At 27.4% G+C, this 23,623-nt stretch overlaps 10 protein-coding genes across 10 annotated transcripts; 7 read left to right on the top strand and 3 right to left on the bottom strand.

The window, feature by feature from the left end:
• Positions 1-490: 490 nt before the first annotated feature.
• cand_027750 (uncharacterized protein) lies at positions 491-2,560 on the top strand (the record flags this gene model as incomplete). The annotated part of the gene is made up of 1 exon (XM_067213003.1): positions 491-2,560. One exon carries the CDS (start codon positions 491-493, stop codon positions 2,558-2,560), a length of 2,070 nt encoding a protein of 689 aa, XP_067068600.1.
• Positions 2,561-2,816: 256 nt separating this feature from the next.
• On the top strand, positions 2,817-3,365 carry cand_027740 (TCTEX-1 family protein; the record flags this gene model as incomplete). The annotated part of the gene is made up of 2 exons (XM_067213002.1): positions 2,817-3,021; positions 3,136-3,365. 2 exons carry the CDS (start codon positions 2,817-2,819, stop codon positions 3,363-3,365), a joined length of 435 nt encoding a protein of 144 aa, XP_067068599.1.
• Positions 3,366-3,601: 236 nt separating this feature from the next.
• cand_027730 (DEAD DEAH box helicase family protein) lies at positions 3,602-6,190 on the bottom strand (the record flags this gene model as incomplete). Its single annotated transcript, XM_067213001.1, has 1 exon — positions 3,602-6,190. The coding sequence occupies one exon, from the start codon at positions 6,188-6,190 to the stop codon at positions 3,602-3,604; it is 2,589 nt and encodes an 862-aa protein (XP_067068598.1).
• Positions 6,191-7,145: 955 nt separating this feature from the next.
• cand_027720 (endonuclease exonuclease phosphatase family protein) lies at positions 7,146-9,176 on the top strand (the record flags this gene model as incomplete). Its single annotated transcript, XM_067213000.1, has 1 exon — positions 7,146-9,176. One exon carries the CDS (start codon positions 7,146-7,148, stop codon positions 9,174-9,176), a length of 2,031 nt encoding a protein of 676 aa, XP_067068597.1.
• Positions 9,177-9,430: 254 nt separating this feature from the next.
• On the top strand, positions 9,431-11,239 carry cand_027710 (uncharacterized protein; the record flags this gene model as incomplete). Its single annotated transcript, XM_067212999.1, has 1 exon — positions 9,431-11,239. One exon carries the CDS (start codon positions 9,431-9,433, stop codon positions 11,237-11,239), a length of 1,809 nt encoding a protein of 602 aa, XP_067068596.1.
• Positions 11,240-11,825: 586 nt separating this feature from the next.
• cand_027700 (uncharacterized protein) lies at positions 11,826-12,512 on the bottom strand (the record flags this gene model as incomplete). Its single annotated transcript, XM_067212998.1, has 1 exon — positions 11,826-12,512. The coding sequence occupies one exon, from the start codon at positions 12,510-12,512 to the stop codon at positions 11,826-11,828; it is 687 nt and encodes a 228-aa protein (XP_067068595.1).
• A 290-nt stretch (positions 12,513-12,802) lies between these two features.
• Positions 12,803-15,934, top strand: cand_027690 (uncharacterized protein; the record flags this gene model as incomplete). The annotated part of the gene is made up of 1 exon (XM_067212997.1): positions 12,803-15,934. The coding sequence occupies one exon, from the start codon at positions 12,803-12,805 to the stop codon at positions 15,932-15,934; it is 3,132 nt and encodes a 1,043-aa protein (XP_067068594.1).
• Positions 15,935-16,870: 936 nt separating this feature from the next.
• On the top strand, positions 16,871-19,615 carry cand_027680 (adenosine monophosphate deaminase; the record flags this gene model as incomplete). Its single annotated transcript, XM_067212996.1, has 1 exon — positions 16,871-19,615. The coding sequence occupies one exon, from the start codon at positions 16,871-16,873 to the stop codon at positions 19,613-19,615; it is 2,745 nt and encodes a 914-aa protein (XP_067068593.1).
• Positions 19,616-19,863: 248 nt separating this feature from the next.
• cand_027670 (uncharacterized protein) lies at positions 19,864-20,611 on the top strand (the record flags this gene model as incomplete). Its single annotated transcript, XM_067212995.1, has 2 exons — positions 19,864-19,904; positions 19,963-20,611. The coding sequence occupies 2 exons, from the start codon at positions 19,864-19,866 to the stop codon at positions 20,609-20,611; spliced, it is 690 nt and encodes a 229-aa protein (XP_067068592.1).
• A 1,050-nt stretch (positions 20,612-21,661) lies between these two features.
• cand_027660 (uncharacterized protein) lies at positions 21,662-23,053 on the bottom strand (the record flags this gene model as incomplete). The annotated part of the gene is made up of 1 exon (XM_067212994.1): positions 21,662-23,053. One exon carries the CDS (start codon positions 23,051-23,053, stop codon positions 21,662-21,664), a length of 1,392 nt encoding a protein of 463 aa, XP_067068591.1.
• Between the last annotated feature and the right edge of the window lie 570 nt (positions 23,054-23,623).

The following is a 23,623-nucleotide window of genomic DNA, read 5'->3' as shown; positions in this document are numbered from 1 at the left end:
TTAATACATGTAAATATAGGTATGTAATATTGTAAATAATATAAAATTTATCATATTCTCAAAATAAGAGTAATATTTAGTGAGATACTTGTATATCCAACTAATAAAGAAAGTAAAAATTCACTGGTTTACGAAAAGAAAGCAGGACGAATACTAAATTTATAGCCCAGTAGACTGAAGTACTTCTATAAGTTAGTGATATGTAAACATTACATAAATTAAAGTAAGAGGGATCTTGATCTTAATAGGTGTATAAAAATATAATAAATAAATAATATTTTCTTACTATACTCTTTAAAAGTTTTCTGAATATGTAAGGTGTTTGGTGGAGACTTTGACATTGTTGCAGCGCACTTGTCATGTGGGCAGTTAATTTACCAAGGTTCTAAGATTGAATAACTTTTCTAAGAAAAGTGAATAAAAACAAATAAAAATGAATCGAAATTATAAATAATTCTGATTTGACTATATAAGAACTGGTCTTTTTATAATGCACATATCTTACTCTAATCAAAGAAGAAAGCAAGTGGATGAATGTGCTGAATATGAGTTTGATAGATCTAACAGTGGTTCTGAAAAACTAGATGTTACTCCACATCCTATATCAAATTGTCTATTCAATAAGTATGAGGATAAATGTTTGAAATCGGATAATGCAAAAGCAATAATTAAAACAGAATTGGCAAATATGAAGCGTCGAGAGCTTAAATTTGCTAAGGAGATGGCTCTTACAACTGATACAAGAAGATTAAAACCTGAAGTATGTCATTCAGATGAATTTTTCAATAGTGATGGCGAAATGGAATCTATGTCAGAATCTGAAATATCGGGTGGAGTATTGACGGTTGAAAATTTGGATGATGTTACAATACCATCACTAGAATCTAATTTGCAGACTGAAAAAAAAGTGCTACTATATAATAAAAAAATTAATAAAAATATAGAGAGTGTTATCAGTATATTAGACAAGATTTCTAAGAATCAAGAGAAGACAAATATAATAAACATGGGATATGAATATGATTTTAAAGTAGTAGCTGATGATATTAAGAAGTGGTTGATTACATATGATAAGATAATATCAAAAACTTCTGTGATTAGTGCAACTAGTGAAATCAGAACAGGTGGCTTGGCTAAAGCTACTCAATCTAATACAAGTAATAAACTTTTGTTATATGAAGATGCTCCCAGTATAAATATCATAAAGTTTAGTTTACAAAGTGTAAACAAACTGAAAGCCATTTTAGGGTATTGCCTTTTACTTGTAAATGAGAAAAATAATGAAAAAAAATATATAAACAAATTGCGAAAATCGTACAATGTTATTCAACAAGACAATATAAAACTATCTCATGCAATTAGGATATTAGAAAAATCTAGAGCTATTAAGGAACATCAGTATATTGGAGAAATAAAAAACTTAAAGGGAAGTAATAAATCTAACAATGAAAAGTTAACAAATGAAATTAATTTAGAAATGGTAATACGAGATAATGATTTACCAGCTAGAAATCAATCCTTAAAACTTAATAAAGTAAGTAAAGTAGTTAATTTAATGATTGCTGAAAAATTTAGTATATCAGAAGGGGAAATTGGTCAAAACAATGATATATGTAGTGAAGAATTTCAAGTAAATTTAGATAAAGAATATATATTAAATGGGCCATTATCTACAGTGGATTCAGCATATGAACTATGTCTAGTACGGAATGGAAGGTATAAGGATGCTCAAAATTATTGTGAGGGAATAATGAAAATAACTCAAGAATACAATGGTCTTCATGATCGTACTAGAAATGAATATATAGAAAGATTACTTGAGAAGCAAAAAGATCATGAAATGGAAATAAAAATGATGGTAATGAGCCATAAAGAGTATATTGATAAGATGAATGAATATTTTATTAAAGAGAAAGAAAATATATATGAAGCACATGACAAACAAATCAATGAACTAATGCAAGAAAACAAGAGGAAGATAGAAATGTTGAAATCCGATCATCTACTAGAATTAAGTTTAATGCAACAGAAATATAAACAAGTTATGTCTGATAATATTAAAGAAAAAGATCATTCAATAAAGGCAATGAAATTGAAATTTGAACATGTACTGATAGATGTAGAAAACAATAAGGATCGTGAATTATTAAGTACGCAATTAAAATATGAGGAACAAATAACGGAACTAAAGGAACATTACAAAAATATAATTGATCAACTACAACTAGAAATGAAGAGAAAAGAGTTGATGTTCGAGGATGAGAAGAAGATGTTGCTGGATGAATTTATAATAACTCACAAGAAAGAAGTAGATACATTAAGAGAGGAAGCTAAAAATCAGTGTATATCAATCAATGACAGTAAAAATCTTAATATACTATCAGGGTATCAAGATTATCCAAAAAAAAACGGTAAATCTCCACAAGAATATAGTGATCAATTTAATGATATAGTTAAGAGAATAGACACTTTGGCATATAGGAGTTCTACAAGTCAGTTATCAACCTCATTACCATCTAATAATATTGGTAGCAGTAATCCTTTTTTGGGGAATAATTGAGTTGATATTTAATTTAATAATTATAGGTGCATAGATTTGTTAATAAGCTCTTCGTAATTGGATGATTAGTCAGCTAAATATCAGTGGCGCTACTCAAAATTAATTAACGTATCGTACAAAGTATATTTAAGGCGCTAGATATTTGGTTAGTAACTGTGGGTTAAATTATTGTAGGATACTAGTGTGACGATTATAGATTTTTCAATATATACTCTTTAAGTATTAATTTGGCCAAAACTTAAAAAATATTACTGAAATGTCTAGTGTTAATCCTACAACAGCAGGGGATCAAGCAGTACAATCAGCAACTCCTAATACTGGTGCAGAGTTAGATATTGCATCTTCAAACATTGGCACTCCATCTGTAACGTCATTTTCATCTATTCGTGATAATGTCCAGGATTGTATTGTAAATTCAATAAATTCGGTACTAGATCAATCTACTGAGTACAGTGCATCAGGTAAGATTTCCTTTTTGCTTAATTAGCGCAATATACACTCCTTAAGAAAATAAAACCTGTTTATAAAAATACTAGGTGACAAATAACTAACTTTCCTTGAAATTCATTTTTCAGATGTTACTACATGGGTTGATTCAATAACTAGCAATTGTCTAGATAATCTACGTAAATTGAGTGAAAAGTTCAAATATATTGTTAGTGTAATGGTACTACAGAGAAGCCCGGCAGGTTTCCATCTATTCACAACTTGCTATTGGGATCAAGCAAATGATGGCAGTGTGACCCATCGTTGGGATAACAAGAATCTACATTGTGTAGTTGTTGTATATGGTGTAGCATACTAGTCTCGATGAAAAGAAATAGTAAGGAACCCAGTCACATAATGAAATACGATATATTGAACCGAAGATTGATCAACAATTAGAAAAATAGCTATTAGGAATAAAGAAGATCAGCTGGATTATAGAATTAATATTATTCATGCTTTAAATCAGATACTTTGAAAGTAATATCCTTATTCAATAGCATATATAATTGAGGTCTGTTGAGTACTAGCTTATCTAGTTTAATTCCCAACATATTAAGTATTCATATTAAGATTATATATCTCATTCCTACTTCTCATAATTGATAGTATTTTATCAATTGTAACCAAATGATCTGGGTTTACCCTGGGTTCTCTCTCTGTTTCTACCTTGTTAGTTTCCTTCAAGGTGGAATCCCTAGTTGGCTTTCCTTTAATCTTTTTATTATATTTCTCCTCTAAATTACTCCTATTTATTTTAGGTTTGTTAATTCTACTTTTATGGCTTAATTTGACATTACTAACATCTTCTAAAGAAACTTTTTCTTTATAAGTAGAGTCATTTGAGATCTCAGAGTTTAATTGAATTTCATTTCTCTTTTCCTTACTTTTTGTCAACATCAATTTAGATTTATTATTCCTTGATATACTAACTCCATCTAATAGCTTTATATGATTAATTATTTTATTAGGATGTTCATTTATTCCAAAGGAAGAAGCAACATGACCCAGGTGTAATTTCTTAATGCAAAATACTTTTGATAGTTCATTATCATAACTACAATAGGATCTTATAAATGCCATATATGCTCTTCTAGCCTTATTTAATAACTCGCAATGAGTATCGTATGGGTCCAAAGTTAAAATTTTATTTATAATGGAATAGTAAAACCCAGGAATATCATCAATCTTCCCACTATTTCTATTTGATACAATGAAACCCTCCCATATAGTCGTATTGCTTAGTATAATTATATCCTTATTATCCCTTAATATTCCATATGTCTTCAAAATATCTATATATTCCTTTTCGGATGGTCGTAAAAATATTATCCCAGTGCCTTTTTCTCCCATGCGTGCAGTTCTACCAATTCTATGTACATATTCTTCTATACTTTGTGGTGGGTCAAATTGAATAACTAAATCAATTTTAGGAAAATTTAATCCACGACTTGCAACATCAGAGGTAATTAATATGCTACTTTTTTCGTTATTTTCAAATGACTTTAATTGTCCAATACGATCTTCCTTTACCATATGTCCATGTAACATATAAATCGAAGCACAATTATCTCTATCTAGTATTGTTTTTTCATCATTAAACTCATCATCATGGATTGAGTTATGAAATATATAACTTTCAAACATACTTTCATATAATTCCTTTAATCTGGTGTTTGTAGTTAGCCATTTATTTCTAGATTTAGATGTTAAGTTAAGATTATCATCTAAACTACCAGTATATTTTAACGAATCATTATATGATTCATTAGAGTTATCACTAGAATTATCACTAATGTTGGTGTCATTCTTTCTCCATCTTTTTTTATTAAATAGCCTCCCTTTATTTACTACATATTTAAGATTTCCAAATTTATTTTTACAATTTACCCCATTGTTTTGATTTTCAATCTTTGAATTCTCAAGGATCTGTATGAATTTCTTAATTTTAGGTCCTCCTTTAATCAATATATCTGAGGGCCAACGTATACTTTGCAAAATTGCATAATAGTACTCAACTACTTGTGTACTTGATACAAATACAACTATGCGCTGTTTTTTAATTGTTCTAAGTAATAATAGAGAAATTAATGCTGGTATTCGATATTTATCTTGTATAATAACACACTCTTGACTTAAATTGATTGGAACGGAAAATATTCCCTTTACATTGCTATTGAATATTTTATTGCTTTGATTTGAATCACTTGGGTATTCATTCAATTGATTTTCATATTTAATTTCCCTGTACTGGTCAAGTATAACCCACTGAGGGTCATTTTTTAAACAATACCTTGCTAAATCTTCTACTGGTTTAGATAAAGTAGCAGATATTAAAATCACTTGCCTAGATATTTTTTTGTTAGCTTCATTATTATTAAACTCTTTAAGTTTATCATGTTTAATATTTAACAACATTGAAGAATCATCTTTAATTTCATTATCAATCTTAGATTTCTTTGTATTCAACTGCTGGCATTCTGAAAAGTTACTATTATTGTTCATTATATGTAAATATATTCTTTTAAAAGTAGATCCAAAGCCTTCTTCTAGTAATCTGTCAGCCTCATCTAAAATTAAAGTCTTCAAATTTACTGTATTAAAACAACTAGTTGATTCGATATGATCTAGAAGTCTTCCAGGAGTACTACCCAATATTGTTATCCCTTTTCTTAAACGAGCTTTTTCACTTTTTCGTTTTTCACCACCACATATACTCCCAACTACACACCATGGCACTTTTTGCATTAATTTCTGAGCTGTTTCCATGGTCTGTATACAAAGTTCTCTTGTAGGTGCTATTATTAATATGTAGGTTCCATCACTCCGTTTTATTGAGTTGCTATTATCTCTTAGTAGTGATAATTGAATTGCAGGTACTAAAAATGACAAGGTTTTACCTGTACCAGTTGGTGCTCTAATTAGTATATCTTTCTCAGTTAATACCTTTGGTATTACTATCTTCTGTGTTCTAGTCATTTTCACAAATCCTAGATTTTCTAATTGATTTAATAATCTTGAATCGAGATCCTTGTAAGAGTTGAAATTATCAGTATATATGCTTTCATTACCACTATCAAGATTTTCTATATCATCTACTTCGTCTTTAAATTCTATAATATTGGGAATCTCCTTTTTTGACATCCTTTTCCTTATTTTCTATACTGCTAGTTTTTAGGTGAAGCTAAATGTCTGTTTTGACATACCGCCATTAAGATTGGGATAGTAGTACTTTATAAGATAACTTTAAAAAAACAATATTGTTTTCATTAAAATTCCCTAAATAAATTCAATTTCTTTGTCATATCAAATAACTACACTAAAACTTATCAATAAATAAACTCTTGTTTCATCTCATCTTGATGGTATCTCTCAAGTTACTACATTATACCTTGTTCCAGTAAAATTTTGTAAGTTATTACATACTGCTGTATTTTCTGAGGATAATTATTCATTTAATATCTTAATTAGTTTTTTTAAGACTTAAAAAAAAGTTTTTAAAGTGTAATTTACAATCTCCATTTTATTAAGTTATAGGGAATCTATTTTTCTATATTCAAAGTTCGAAATTCCATAACACAAAATGAAAGTATATAACGGCAATAATTTATATATTAAATCAGTATGTTAAACATTAACTTTTGCACTTTAAACTTCCTAGCCCTATCCATGTAAAAATAAATGTAACTTTTGCAGTAAGAAAATTTACCTTACAATTGCATGCATGTAGATACCGGTATATAGGAAATTGAGTTCTTTACTCTGACTTACTGAAGTTAAGTAAACACTTTTACAAATTTTAATAGGATTGAGATCGAAATAACATCTTTCAATGGAAATCCTAGCTTAAAAGATTATTATATTTCAAAATACTAAGGTATATATTAATTCATCAAAAAAACGATATTTCAAACCTACTGAAAATATACATATAATTGTTATTCTAAAATTTCCCAAAATAAAAAATATTGCGTAGCTTTACGCGGGAAAAAGAAATTTTCTAAAGGATATATTTTGAGAAATTTACTAAATAATTTCTAATATAATGTAAGCTAATTTGGAAATTAAAATAAAATATTAAGAATTATAAATAACAAGAATGTGTAGTAATAAAGTAAATAAAAATGGGTATCTATTATTATCTCAAAAAGAAAATGATAAATCCATATTAGTCAAGTTAATCATTTCATTACCTCCAGAGTTTATTAAATATTCTAATGAAAATACTGGGGAATCTAACCGAAGTATCAATTCTGTCCTATCATTTGCAATGATTAGACAACCTAATGAGAAGATTACCTCTTTTCTAAGAAGACTATCAATTAATTGTCAAAGGCATATAAAAACTCTTTATAATAGAAAAGCGAAATCTATTAAATTACCCTCACAATGTTCTAATTTTAATGTAATATTTAGGATTATCAAACCTGATGGGAAAATAATTAGTGATAATGATAAATTTGTTTGTAGCGATTTATTAAATCCAAAAGTATCCTACACTTTAAATATTGAGTTTTTAGATATTAATATTCAAGAAATATTTTACCCAATTTTGTCGAACATTCCAATGATTGAACATGTAGTAATTAAGAGTGATATTAGATGGGGATCATCTATAGTACCCTCAGTAACATGTAATGGCTCTATTGATGACTTTATATATGAATGGTATGTTAAAGAGTCTTCAGATAAAGATAAAGAAATGTTAAATAATAATTTGCTTTCAGAATTACCAAAAGATACCATTATAATATCTACTGGCTTTATATGTACTCTAAGTCAGAAAATACTAGAAGATTTGAGGAATAAGTATGATTTTAATATACGGTTTAACTTAATTTTAGGAATAACTAATAAATTATTTTCAAACAAAATGTTACAGTATATATACTACTGTGGTAGTATATTGGAACCTATTCATAATATTTGGCGTGAAAAAAGAATCAAGAACTTTATTAGAGGTTTTAACGAAACAAATCAGAAGGAAGATGAACAAATTCGGTTAGTCTCCTTCAATATTTTAGCTGATATATATACCCAGACACCTAAGGCACTAACTGAAATGTATATCGGTTGTCCACAATATGCCTTACAGTCTCAATATAGAAGAAGTCTAATAATTCAAGAACTGATAGATTTAGATGCAGATATTTTGTGTCTTCAAGAAGTACAATCTTCTACATTTGTGCAATTTTATCAACCAATACTTGCTTACTATAATTATAATGGTTGTATAGCGGAAAGAGACAAAGAAAAGGGTGGAGTTGCAACTTTTATGAAAAAAGACAAGTTCAATATTATTAATTCACACTGCATTCATTTTAATTCCAAATTTATCGAAAATTATCCAGATTTAGTAGAGAAAATAAGTATTATGTGGCCTCACTTTTTCACAAATCTTTTTTATAATATTTCAACAGTATATCAATTTACTATAGCTGAAAGCGTATATGGTTCGATGTATTTAGTTATAAATACTCATTTATTCTATCATCCTAATGGTGGACATGTTAGAATATTACAGATTAAATTATTAATGGATCTTGTAAGGGAATATCTTGAAATAATTAAGCAGAATTATCCAGGAAAGATAGTATATATACTATTACTTGGTGACTTTAATTCCCTTCCTAATTCTGGTTCAAGAAGACTTTTGCTTGATGGCCATATTAGTTGTTTGCATCTAGATTGGAATGATGCAATGCTATATAATAATGTAGAAAATAATATTTCTTCATCTAAGATATATAATTTGGAGTCTTCATTTGGAATTGATATTGAAGTACCATATACTTGTATTGATCTCTTTAATCTCAATACTTATAAAACAGACTGTGTTAAGATAAAACATACTATAGGAGTCTCAAATACGTATTGTAAAATAAAAGAAGATCAGGACCCTTGTTTAATTTATCCATTTACACATTTAGTTAGTGAATTTTCTGGTCAATTAGACTATATATACTTAGTTAAATCCAAAGATATAGAAGGTACTATGATTGAAATAAACAGATATTTATCTCCAGTTATTGAAAATGATCTTCAACCTTACAAAGTGTTACCAAATCCTGAATATGCCTCAGATCATATATCAGTTGGTATTGAGTTAACATTTCAAACCAAGAAATAATTACAAGAAAAAAGAGAATCGAAAAAAATGATAATTATTTAAATGATCTAGATATTAATGAATCATTATGGTTATATTTATTACATTGTGAGTTTATTGTAAGAAAATCTCTTTATTTTTTAATCTTTTGATTATATGTTGCTATTAAACCTGTTTGCACACAAGCTTGTGTGCATAAAATTTGAAATTCAAATTCGACACTGATTAATTTATTTTTTTGTGAAGTTTCTACTATTTATAATTAACAAATTATAATGGAGCATGACTATGTCAGAAGACCAGTTGTACTACAGAAGATGCAACTGGAAGCAAAAAGACTATTTACATTTGATAAGAGAAAGAATTATAATGAAGAGAGAAAAAGTGATCTAAAATGTTTCAAACACAAAAATTCTTTAAGAATGTCTGAGTATCAATTTAAGCAACATATAATATTTCCCCCTCATCCTAAAAAAGTTATTTTACCAATAATTGAAAATAACATAATGCTACTAGCTGGTATTGGACTTTCCTTATTGAATACAGATACTGTATCTATTAATAAAAATCTGTTGGATATAATTTTATTAAGGTCATTCATATCTATAATTATTATACCCTTCATATTATTGGAGATTTACCTTTTGAAATCGGAAATTACTGTATATTTGGTTGGTTCATATTCTTACTCAAGGCTACTTTGCGATAATTCAAAGATAATTAAACTTCTAATTTTTTGGATGAGTATCTCTAGTATTACATTTATTTTACAGGTATTTATGGAATCATTAATTCAAAAGGAGTTTATATCTTTATGCCAACCTTTTTTACCTCTTTCTACTTTATTTATACTTTTAATTATTGTATTCTTGCTTAGAGGAAAAGAAGATACGAAAATATCTAATCAAAATATTACAAACGAATTGAAACAACCTAATGAAGAATACAATATGTTAGACAAAATAAATATGGAGATTCTTAATTTGAGGAGTGATTATAAAACTAATTACTTAGTTAATCCTGTGTCATTTCAACAATTTACTTCATTAATACTATGCTTTTTAGCAACTTTTATGTTGACACCTATACATGCTATATTGGAAATATTATTAGAGAATAAATTATCTAAATCAACATATTTGAGCATGATACCTCTACTAATTATACCTGTAATACACGACATTTTATTTCACTTAATATGCAATAAAATATATAAAGAAATTTTGCAGTTCTACAATGATAATGTAAGATTAACCAATGAAATTAAGTCAGTGGATTTGAGTAGAAAGTTATGTCATGCCTATATTCATTTATTTATGACGTTTGGACAGGTACTTATAGTTTTCCCATGCTTCATTTTATTTGGAATATTATTACAAAACAATGACAACATAGGAACGAATACCAATAATTTATTTTCAGCTATAAGTAGTACATTTGACTTAGATATCAAGGAAACAACGGTAATTATTTTTTCAACAATTGCTATTATTGGATTTTATCAAAGGTGTAAAATTAATACAACTGAAGCATATGGAATATTTGGATTAGTTTCAATGAAAACATTACAAATGGTACTTGAAATATGTATAAGAAGCGACAATATAACAATTAGTAGAACATTATTGAGTTTATCTGTAGTCATATTTTCAGTTGGACTACTAAGAATACAGTATATAGTTTCATTTTTCAAAATAATCTATTTTTATTTTAAATGGTTTTTAGATAATAATAAAGTGAGAGGGGATATTAGTTATCAACAAGTTATATTTAGAAATCAAATTTACGATCAATCAAAAGTAAATCAAAGCTCATCCACTGTTACCGGATCAGTAGCATCTACTTCTAGGAATTTTGAGAATTATACTATTGCAGAAGATATTCCGCTTTTTAGCGATGAGGATTCAAAGTTGAAAAGTGAGAATTTGCTTAAATATAACTCTTGTAATTTGAATAATTTAAAGAGTAAGGAAGCAATTATTTATAACAAAGAGAAAGAAGATTTAAATGATGAAAAAGTCCATTTAGAGGTACCAAAAATGGCTGCAAAAATTGTTATTTTGGCAACAAATTGCAAGCAATAGACTTTTAAAGTAATTACTACATAAAGAATAAAATAATGGAGAGTATGGTACGAAAAAAATGAATATATTAACTTTTTATGATCTAGAATATTACTATAAATCATATTTGAATATATTGGTCCGAGAATATCTTGATATTAATTGTTTAATAAGTAATATCAATTGACTGAAAGCTACACTATTTGCAAAGTCAAAATATTACATTTTAAAGTCATTTTAAATTATAGATTATGAAGTAAAATTTAAGGTAGTATATATAATAAGACACTATCCAAATTAATAATAGATATTTAAATTTTTTTTCCAAAAGATATACTTAATATATGCACTATATAACTCACAAATAACTGCAATAAAATGAAATGATTTATATTTTTTTTATATTAGTTCTAAATATGTAGAAATTCTATGAATGTATGATGAATATTATGTATAATAAATATCAAAATTAGAGTAAATAATAATATTATTACTTTTTTTAATAGAGTAATAGGAAAAGTGTCAATTATTTGCAAATGATTACAAACTCTTTATTTATTTGTCTTTTCTTTACCTTTTTTAAGGTTTTATGAAAAATAAGTTATATTTATCGATGGCCCATCGTTGGTAATGGTGAATCTTCAGTTGAATAATTATCATCATCACATTCAGATAACTCTTCAATATCTTCATCCTTAGTCGAGTTTTCTTTGGACTGCATAGCTATACTAGAAAAAGCTTGTCTTTTCTTTAAGTATAACTTCAAATTATCCAAACTAATACTGTAATCTACTAATATTCTAAAATTGTAAAAGCTAGTTTTATTAAATTCATCATTATTTACATTTGATTTTCCAAATTGATCTTCACCCATGAGTTTCACAACAATCCTTATACTTCTATAATATAGTGGTTCTGGATTTACTGAAGACCCCGAAAGACTAGCTCTTTTTTCATTTTTTTGCCAAATATTTGATTTACTAAGCAAATAACAGCCTAACTGATTAATTTGGACTGGTATTCCAACATGTAGAATATACATTTTCAGTAGTTTTATGGATATTACATTTGATGTATTATTAAATCTTAATACAATATGGAATTGATTTTCAATCTTCTTTATCCCATCAAATGTTATGTCTAAATAGTAAGGATTTACATATTTTTGGAATTTATCTAAGCTTAAACTCTCATAAAACGATGATGATGGTGATATGTGTTTTATCTCACCATAATCCTCAGTATATATACATTCAAATATACCACACAAAAATAGCTCGTCTAAATTATTCATTTAGGTTATTTTTTTACTTTAATAAAAATCAAAACTTATATTAAAGCTCGATACCTATTATAGAAAAAACCAAGTAAAAAAATTACATGCATGCATAATTGCATGCATATGAAGATACCGGTATTAGACGCAATCCCACAAGAATTCGTAGATTTGGTAACACCCACAATATTGAGTTATTATCTATTTTGTTATAATTAAAAGGAGAAGTTGAAGATTTGAAATGCTTTTAATTAAATGAAATATCTGTTCATGAGATAAAGAATAAGCAACAGAAGCTGTTAGTATCCATGTTAGTTGAAAAGAAGTCAATTGAAGAAGTCTGGAAATCTACAGGCAGGAGAATTATTTTAAAGCCTGATAAAGTGTGCGAGCCATGTTTAGGATTATATGAAGAACATGGAAATATAGATAATCAAGATTATTTACGCTACGGAGTTAGGTATATTGGAAATAAAACCTTGAAAAGTAAATTTAATGAGCGTATAGTTTTTGGAGAAATATTTGGTGAGTCCATAAAAGCTGATAAATTGATCCAAAATAACCTAAAATACTGTTTTACCGAGTTAAATAGTTCATTACATTGGGTTTGGAGATCAAGGAATAGCAACTTAATGATAGACACTCGTGATAGTACTGGAATATTAAGTTTTGTACAAAGAACATGGAAAGACAGTAGTGATAGTAATTGCCAGCTAGAAGTCATAGATAATAAATTTTATATTACTTCTTTACCAAATATTTGTATATACCCAGGAGATGAATTAGTACTATCAGTAGAGAATAATATGGACTTAATAATGGCAACTTTTGGTGATCAATTAATGAGGGCTCGAATCAAAAATAAAGTTAATTATCAACAATCAATTAATCATTATTCATATATTGAATCACCGGTTAGCTGTGAAACACATACAGGTGGTACATCACCAGATATTTTGGATACTGGTAATATTAGCAGATACAATATAAAAAAACAAGCAGATACAAGCAATAATTTTTTCTATAATGATCATGGTATAAGAAATTGGATACATTATACAATTAACTGTAGAAATGGATCAAACTGTACTTTTTGTGGAGATATTATAGAAAGTGTGAGTAAAAAATATGCATCATGGGTTTACAAAAATGCGTTAGTTTTTATAATAGATAATAATGAATTTAAAGGATATGGACTCTCAAATAGCCAAATAAAATGGCTTGATCAGTGGAAGAGTACAAGTAATGAAAAAAAATTATACAAGCTACTTTCCATTTACAATATTAGTACTGAACCCAAAGCTGAGTTTGTTAATAATATGCAGGAGATTAAAGAAAACAAAATTGATTGTTATGAGGATGAAATATTGACTAATTTTAAAGATTCAGATATAAATTGTAACAAATATAATAACCCCAAGGTGGTGAATAAACATTTGGATTCTGATAAATTTCTTAGACCACTTTCTAATGAGAATCTATCTATTGATGCATTACTTGTTCAAAGCTATATTTCAAATGAAGAGTGTAGTCAAGATCTAATAAGCGAATTTCAGATGTTAGACGAAGAATTTAGTGATAAGTCCAGTTATAAGTGTCACCTATCTAAACCGGTATTCTTGTACTTTTTTTTTGATAAATGGATACTAAAACAGCAAAATTCTGACTATATAATCAGGATTCCAATACCATTAGAGATTGAGCACCAAGTTAATCTACTAATGCCATATCCTTATGGTATAAAGTGGCATACGAGATCTCGAAGTTGGAGATATTACTTTGCTTATAGCTCTAAGTATTTTGCATCTGATAATTATGAGAGTTATAGTTCAGGTAAATACCTGCAAAGTTTAAACTATAATACAGAATCTGCTAAGAATTTTCAAAACCAGGAGTATATATCAGTATATCCATTATTTGAAGACTACTATAGCCTAATCAAAAGCTATTTTGCAATTTGCTCAATAAAACTCAAATATGAGCAGGAAAAAGTCTTAATTTGTGAAAACAGTGATAACTTGGTAGATATGTCACATGATTTCTATTTAAAGAAGAATAAGAAACCAAAGTATTTTGAAACAGGCGAAGTTATAACGAATAAATCTAATTTAAATAGTTACCTGGGTTATGACGGAACATTGGAAAATTATGTACAAAGTGGTATTCAAAGTTTTAATAGTCTTTCTGCGGAGTCATTTAAAAATTCTATATCTTTTTCTCCAGTTAAATTTACGGATGAAATATATGTGAAATCCAATGAAAAATTGGATTCCATGATTATGGATGAGCATGAGATTATTCGACAGGCTGAAATCTTATTAGTACCTCCTTATTCGTCTAATATTAAATTTTGCTCAAGAAGATTTGGTTTCCAGATAATGTATAATAAGAAGAGAGCATGGTTCTCAGTTAAAAGTAGGGGGGTACTCGAAGCCTTCAATTTAGCAGTTAAATGGCTTAGAAAACAGCGTGAAGCTAATGCAAAGGCACAGAAATATAAAAAAAACATGGATAGCAATTTTTCAGGAGATAGTGATAAAGATAGTATTGCAAGCTTCACTGAGCAAGCTAATCGTTTAAAACCATTTCCAAAGAGAATTATTTGGGTACCAAGTAGACGAGTATTTATTGTTTCATATAGACGTTCTGGAGAATTTAGTCAAATAAATACTAAATCTTTCAATCCAGCAATATATGGAGGTGTTAAGAAGGCCTTGAAACAAGCTTGTATATTTCAATCTCAGACTGAATTAAAAGGTAAGTATACTACTATGAATAAAATGAATAAAAGTGAGAAGAGTTTATTTCAAGATGAGGGTCATTTATGTAAGAAATTGATGTCAGTATATAAAGGCACTAGTAAAAGAGGAATAGATGCACTAAAATCACTTAGTCACTGGGTTAAGAAAATTGGACCTCAAGCATCACCAGAAATTGTAACAAATGCATATAGAGAAGCAGTATCAACATACATTACACAACCTACAGTACTATTACAGAGCCTTTCATTAAGCAACACCAATCATAATGTCAATAATGAACATACTTTCACTAGCAACAGCCATAACTACGAAATTAGCTACTCCAATTCCTCTAAAAATTCAGAAACTAATGATCAAAATACTTTAATTCATCCAGTATATTTAGACACTGATTTAGTAATTAAAAATGAGACATACTCTAATACTACTTTAAATGAACCAATTAATGTGGATATTAACAATTACCATGATATAATTGGAAATGATTTAAAATATACATCACTGGTATTTTTTAACAAACATGACTTTTATGATGAATTAAAGTTAACGGAGCCACTTGTATCATCTAGTGATCCCAGATTATTATTTCAAAAAGAGGATAACTTTGAATTTAATTTTCAGTTCACTTCTCCATCCCCATTTGAGAATATAGATTTATTTACATTGATTGAACCTTGATATATATACAAAGATATATATATTTGATATAAACTGAAGATGTTACTGCGTAAATATAAAAGTTCCAAAATTAAAAATGCTGGCACCCTTTTAACTACTCGGATTTTATTGTACTATGAAGACTTAAAATTCGAGTAATATTTTACAATATGACTAATCAGTATAGATTCACATATCTTGAATTTGACTATTCAGTAAATAAATAATAAGTCAATTTCATATAATAAATATATATCAATTCTCTTGGTTGAATTTTAGATTTCAGAAGATATAAAGATTCTATATTAAAATTCAATCTTTACTTGATCCTAATATTGTTTCTCTAAAAAAGCATCAAAATCTATATTTAAAGTTAAAATATTCAACAAAAGATTAAATTAAACTAAGTACTAAATTATTAAAGTATAGTTATTTAACAAGGGGTTACAATTAAATGTTATAATTCATTAGTCTTTATACTTAAAATTGTAAAAGTATTTATTATACAGCCAACATTTTTTTAAATTTAAGTGTAATTACTTAATATTTGAAGTTTATATATGTGAAATATCCTAAAATAGGATTAATTATTGCAAAAGTATATTGATTTTTATATTTTGAATATAAAATTATAAGCAAAAAGTTCAGAAGCTTTGATAGTTATAGAAGAAATGTCAATATAATATCAATCTAATATAAAAGTATTAAAGTTACTATTGTATGCATCAAGAAAACAATTTTTGCATATTTTTACACTTTCTAATCCACATAATTTATTTATAGTAACAGCAATGACATGTTATTTTTGCATGTTATTTTATCTGACAATCTTTGAATAATTGCCGCAAACATCTCAAATTTTAAGAATCGCTCTAATAGTATTATTTAAATATGACAAAAACTGTATTTTAACCTGAATAACTAGAGAAATAAATAGAAAATTAAGTTTAGATTGGAATGACACTAAGTTTGGAAAATTTATCATCTAAATCAAAAGAGAACATCATAATTTCACAGGTTATACCACCATCTCAGGAGCTTACTTGGAGTACATTACAAAGAAATGGTTTTTTTGCAGAAGAAGATGTAAATGTTTCATATATAGGGAATCTTAATAATAAGACTACTCCATGTAGAAGATTGCATATAGATCAGATTTCTGAAATTCGTGGGGATGCAGAAAATATTTGCATTAGTAGTAGTGAAAACTATTTAAGTCAGGATAGTAACACTAAAAATGACCAAAATTCAGTAAATTATATTAGATTTATTCCTAATGAAGACTTCTTGCATACTATCGGATCTGATGAGGAAATGAAATTAGCAGTAGAACTTATCAGTGAAGTTTTGAAAATTAGAGATGAATGGGTTATACAGTGGCCTAGTGTACAAGATGAAAATACTGGTGACAATTTTAACTTTTTAAATAAAAAAGATATAGGTGAAGATGAAAATCAGATTTATTATAATAACTATGACTTATTACTAGAAAATACTCCTGATTCTATAGATATCAAGTATGAAATGATAAAGGGTATATTTTGTATAAAGTGGATTACTGATAGGAATTTGTTATATAACCCTGGGATGATTAAGAAGATCAGAAAATCCGAATATAATAAAAGTTCCAATAGTGTGGAATATAATTGGCTTAATACAAATAGCGACAGTGCTGTTTGCACTGAAAAGACTGTAAAGTGTTACAAGAAAATAATGGTGCAGAATAAAATTAAAAATTGTAAACAATGGAAGTACAAAGAGAGAACTCTTTGTCTTTCAGATAGACTTATATCTTATAAATGTACTTCTAACTCACAAGATACATCACCTAACAGGTTAATTCAAAAAATAAATACGAGCATATTCGATAATAAATTACCAATTAAATTAATAAATAATACAATTCTAACAGAAATATCAAAACCAGTTTGTGAAACCAAATGTAAATCAGTGAATAAATTTTTGGAATGCATGAGGAAAGTTATGACATTAGTTCAAAATCCTATAGTTAAAAGCTATACATATCATAGATTAAAATACTTAGCACAAAGTTATCAGCTTTATACAATGTTTAATGGAAAGACTGAGCTAGAAGAAGGTAGAAATAATATGCGTACAGGTTTTCACAATATATACAAAGTAGATACGCATGTACACCATTCGGCTTGTATGAGTCAAAAACATCTCCTTAAATTTATAAGAAAATGTTTCGATCGTGATGGAGATGAATATGTAACTTATGATGAAAATAGCTGTGGTAAAAAGACATTGAGAGAGATATTTGAGCAAGTCGTTGGTATTGGTAAAATGGAGGCATCTATAGATAATTTAAATATGCAATCTATTGGACACTGTTTCCAGCGTTTCGATAGATTCAAAGAAAAATATAATCCTTTTGGTTCCAATATATTTCGAGAAATATTTTTGAAGTATGATAACATGATTAATGGGAGATACTTGGGAGAACTGACCCAAGAAGTTATGCAAGATTTAAAAGAGACCAAATGTCAATTTGCAGAATGGAGAATAAGTATATATGGTAAAGATATGAACGAATGGCAGAAGTTGTCTGAGTGGCTATATAAAAATAGGTTATACTGTAGTCAAGTAAAGTGGCTAATACAGGTACCTAGATTGTATCATGTTTTTTATGCAGAAGGTAAAGTATCTAATTTTGCTGAAATGCTGAATAATATTTTTTTACCATTAATTAAGGCACTAGAAACTCCAAAAAAGTATCCATTGATATACTTATTACTTAAAAATATCGTTGGTTGGGATTCTGTTGATGATGAAAGTGTGCAAAGTAAATATACAATGGTTGATGGGGATTTAAATGATCCAGAATTTTGGAACAATGGAGAGAATCCTCCATATGCTTACTGGGGATTTTATATGTATAGCAATATAAACGTGATAAATCAGCTTATGTATAGTCGTGGTTTAAAGCCTATGAAATACAGGCCTCATTGTGGAGAAGCTGGTAATATATCTCATTTAGCTACTATGTATATATTAGCTGATGCTATTAATCACGGAATATTACTCAAGAAGAGCCCAGTTTTACAATATTTGTATTATCTTAAACAAATTGGGATTGCTATTTCACCAGTATCTAATAATGCATTATTTCTAGAAATTACAAAAAATCCATTTCCAAAATTTTTTTATGTTGGACTTAATGTTTCATTATCTACTGATGATCCTTTAATATTTCATTTTACTGATGAGCCACTTTTAGAAGAATACTCAATTGCAGCACATATTTGGAAGTTTAGTAGCATTGACTTATGTGAAGTTGCAAGGAATTCAGTATTACAATCAGGATTTAGCTCTACAGAAAAGGCAAGTTGGATTGGAGTAAAAAAACCAAATTATCTTAACTATGCACCGCATGAAATAATATGTAAATTTGATCCAGTCTATTTAAATGATATACATAAGTCTAATGTTCCAAATATTAGGTTGCAGTTTAGAAGAGATATGCTTTTGGGTGAATTCAATCTAATTGAACGCATTATGAATGACAATATTTTAAGTAATAATTGTTCACACAATAACTCTCATGTTACTTTCCAAATACCTTCAAATAATCAAAAAATACAAAGTGATATGGATGATAATTTATCTTCTTTTCACTCATCATTAATACAGACTTCTTCGTTCTCACCATCTATAGTGAATACAGATGACGATGAGTAACTTTATTGATGACTTCATAATGAATTTACATGTGAAAATAAACATAAATAGGCCAAATATACTTCATATTGATACTCTGACCTACTAAATATTTGCCCAATTACTTATTCTATCCATGCTTATTACATAAATTATTTAATATTAGATACATGTCCGCGCACATCTTAATTCTATTTGAGGGACAGGTAGAATAGTGATGTAAAATATTTCAAAAATCATTTATACCTACTGAACTAGAAACTATTAATATGAGTAATTTATTTGAGGATCCGTACAATCTGGCAAGGGGGTAAGTTTTTAATATCAATAGTTATTGACATTAATACTGTCTATTTCGGTACCTTCAGGGAATTGGAGCGAAATATTGAGAAGGTAACAAAATTGTACGAACAATACAAGGAAAAAGTTACTTTTGTTAAGAATTATAGCAAAAACAAGTATTTAGCTGATCTTTATGATGTAATAGTATATGAATTGTATGAGATAGAAAAGACCATTAGCATACTAGAGTCAACTATAAAGACTGTAAGGGCACATCCAGAGAAATTCCGAGAAATTTCTGAAGATGAAATTGAGAGAAGAGTACAAAATATTGAGGATTATAAACAAATAATTGGTGAATATAAATTAGATATGAAAAATTTGCAAAAAAGTGCTATTGAGAATGAAATATATACACAAAATAAAATGAATATGGAGCTATTATTTGAAAATAAACCAAAAAATCTTGATAGTGAATTTCAATTCGGACAAATTGACCCAAACCTTGAACACCTAGAAGTAATTTCTAAAAATACTAAGAGGTTATATAACGCAGCTAATATTATATCACAAGAATTATATGAACAAAATCATTTAATACAAGATCTTGACAACGATTTAGATACAGAGAGTAAGTGTAAAATGCAATTACAAACCCTCAATAGATACAAAGTAATTATTTTGCAAAATAATGTATTAATTTGTCAATATATCACCACTTGTCTCCATATATAGATATAAGAATGAATAAAGTTTTGCAAAGAATGTCCAAGGTTTTTGGTATATCTAGTAAGTCTTTTTAAAGTGAGATTTCTAATTTAAAGCTAAAGTTTCACTTCTAATAATATCATCTTCACATTAATTTCAGCTTGGAAAGAGCTAAAATTGTTGGCATACCTATTAGTAATTGCAATTTCACTCCTTATCCTTATAATTATACTTTAAAAAAGCTAGTTTTAGATATAGTTTTCATCTGATGAATTAATATAACGCAGTTTATTCCCTTATTTCAATTTATAGACGGTATCTCATTTTTGAGTTGTGTAGGATTCTCTATACCTCTATAATTAGATTTTCAATATTAATTTATTAAAATTAATCATGATGAATTTCTGATATCCAATATTTATAATTTATAAATTAATTAGATATATTAATATATAATTTGTTTAAATCTAAATATATAACATAATTTATTGCATTAACTGAATTAGCCAAACATCCTGATTAAATAATGGACTTAGTAATGTAATCCGGAGTATATTAATATTTATATAAATTATTATGCATGCAAAAAAAAAAAAAAACACAATAAAAGTTAATCTGATTACCATTATAATAGGTCTGACAATTATTAATTCCATTTAGTACAAATAATCAATATTCCGGTTTAGTATTAATACGACAGTGAAATGTGCCCATCACTTAATAAAGACCTTCAAATTTTTACTCAATTATATTTGATAAAATTAAAAGAAATAATAGACTTAGTTACAAATAAAGTATATACCAATGAAGGCTTGAAATAAAATTAAGTGAATCTCTTATTTTGGAAAGTTCAATAGTAATATAGAATTAAGAATGGCCTGAATATAATATTTAACTGAGATTATATGAATTTTATAATTTAGCAACTTAATTTGTTTACTTCTTTTCTAGTTTAATTTAAAAAATTAAACTAATTTGAATTATTACTCTAATCAAACTCTGAAAAATAGTTCAGAAAACAAACCTATTTTCTTTCAAAAATATCTTCTTTCATATATACTAAAAAGATGAAATATTTTATATATCCTCCATATTATTAATGATGTGATCTACCAACTGAAAATTATTTCCAAGTAAAAAGTGTCCCCAATTTTCAAAACAAAACATCATTAATTGATGAGAAAAGAATTGGTGAAATCTGCTATTAAATAGAACTGAAGTCTTAGTCCAATTTAGTGTATCTAAAGAAAAATAATTTAATGTATCTAAATTATTGTTAATCTCAGTATTCTTATTATCTCTGTATATATCCAAATTATTTACTCTTGATTGTTGTATTGTGATCCAATTTATAACTGATTTATCTTTATTCATATTAGGATGGATACTACTTATATTATAATGTATCAAATCTGATTTATTGATCTGGTTAAAATTTAAAAATAATTGCTGGCTATTCTTGTATAAGCAAAGAGGAATTAAAGATGCAGAAGTGGGTGGTACTAACAAATCACCTTTTATAGATCCAATAGCATGTCTATGCTTAAACCAAGATAATGGATCAATTAAATCAAAATTATTAGTCATAATTTGTAGCAATGGCTCTTTAGTCTTTACATTATTGGGATATTTTCTTGTCTCTTCGTAAAGTATTGGAACACTAGGTGTGAAAATATGTGATTTATCATCATCACTAATGACCAATTTGTGATCTAAGTACAACAATTGAGCTATCGTTGGAAATAATAAAATCCAATGTAATGGAAGAATTTCCTGTAAGAAGTTAAAGCCAAATGTACATGGATCACTTAATACACCTTTATGTGGAGTCCCAAATGTTATATAATTTATTGGAATTAAACCAGCTATTAAGTGTTCATCATGATTATATTTATAATTATTATTCTTTAGCACTTCATAATAGTAATGATTTTTTAAAATTATCTTATTTTTTTCATCCCTTATTGTATCTGCAAGTAGTGGTAATACGGCTCTATTATACATACCACCCAAACTATGACCAACAAATGAGATTTTTCTTAGTGTAGGATAATGATTAATAACACTAATTATTTCATTTGCCATTCTATAAGCTCCTTTTTCAATACCATCAGATGTTATAAATATACTTCTAAAATATCCCCAATTTGAATGAACTTTATGAATAAGTAGGCAAGACTCATTAGATGAATCTATCAATGATTGATTCAAATAATTAATTTTTCCTGTTATTCTATTTGCTAAAACATCCATGTTAGCAGGTGTACCAGCCCATCCATGAGTCATTACTATTAAATGTCTTGGATATGTACATGTAATTATTTGTTGATTGCTCTTCTGATATATATAACTTAGTTTAGACAATATTACACATAAAATAAAGCTGATTGCCAAAAATAATACTTCATATTGAGAATGTGGTGAATATGGTGACTCTTTGTAACTGTACTTAGCTAATAGAAATCTCATTGTCACAACAAAATTTATATTAAATAACAAAATTTATAAACAACAAAATTTGACTTAAGATATTAACAAAATCTAATAAGTAAAAAACTCTCTTAGTAAATTTACCATTTAGATATAAAGGTACCCATTTCTCATGCAAAGGCTAGTGGATATTCCAACATCGATTTTTGACAGATTAGCGAGGTATTCAAAAAAATTTCAAAATCCCAAAATATTTATCAAAATAATAAAAAAAGACTTAAAAGTTCACATTGTAAAAAATATATTCAATGGTTTATTTATACTCAAAACTATTTAGTTTAACCAAACAATAAACAAAAAATATCCACGTGTTTTATTTTTCAAAACAAACCCGCCTAATAGTGGCGGGTCTAAATTGATGTTTTTTTTAAAGATTACTTGTAAAAAGTTGAAATTTCTCAAATAAGCTATTTAAATCAAATATTACTTGAATATTTATATTAGGAATTACACATTTAACCATAAAGTTCCTATATAAACATAAATATTCAAATAACGAAGGAGTGACACCAGTTTAACATAGAAGTGTACAAGGGAAATTCCTAGAAA

Source organism: Cryptosporidium andersoni (assembly GCF_001865355.1).
Source record: "Cryptosporidium andersoni isolate 30847 chromosome Unknown contig_48, whole genome shotgun sequence".
NCBI classification, from domain to species: domain Eukaryota; phylum Apicomplexa; class Conoidasida; order Eucoccidiorida; family Cryptosporidiidae; genus Cryptosporidium; species Cryptosporidium andersoni.
Note: the sequence above shows the minus strand (reverse complement) of the source record. Positions and strands in the feature narration are given on the sequence as shown.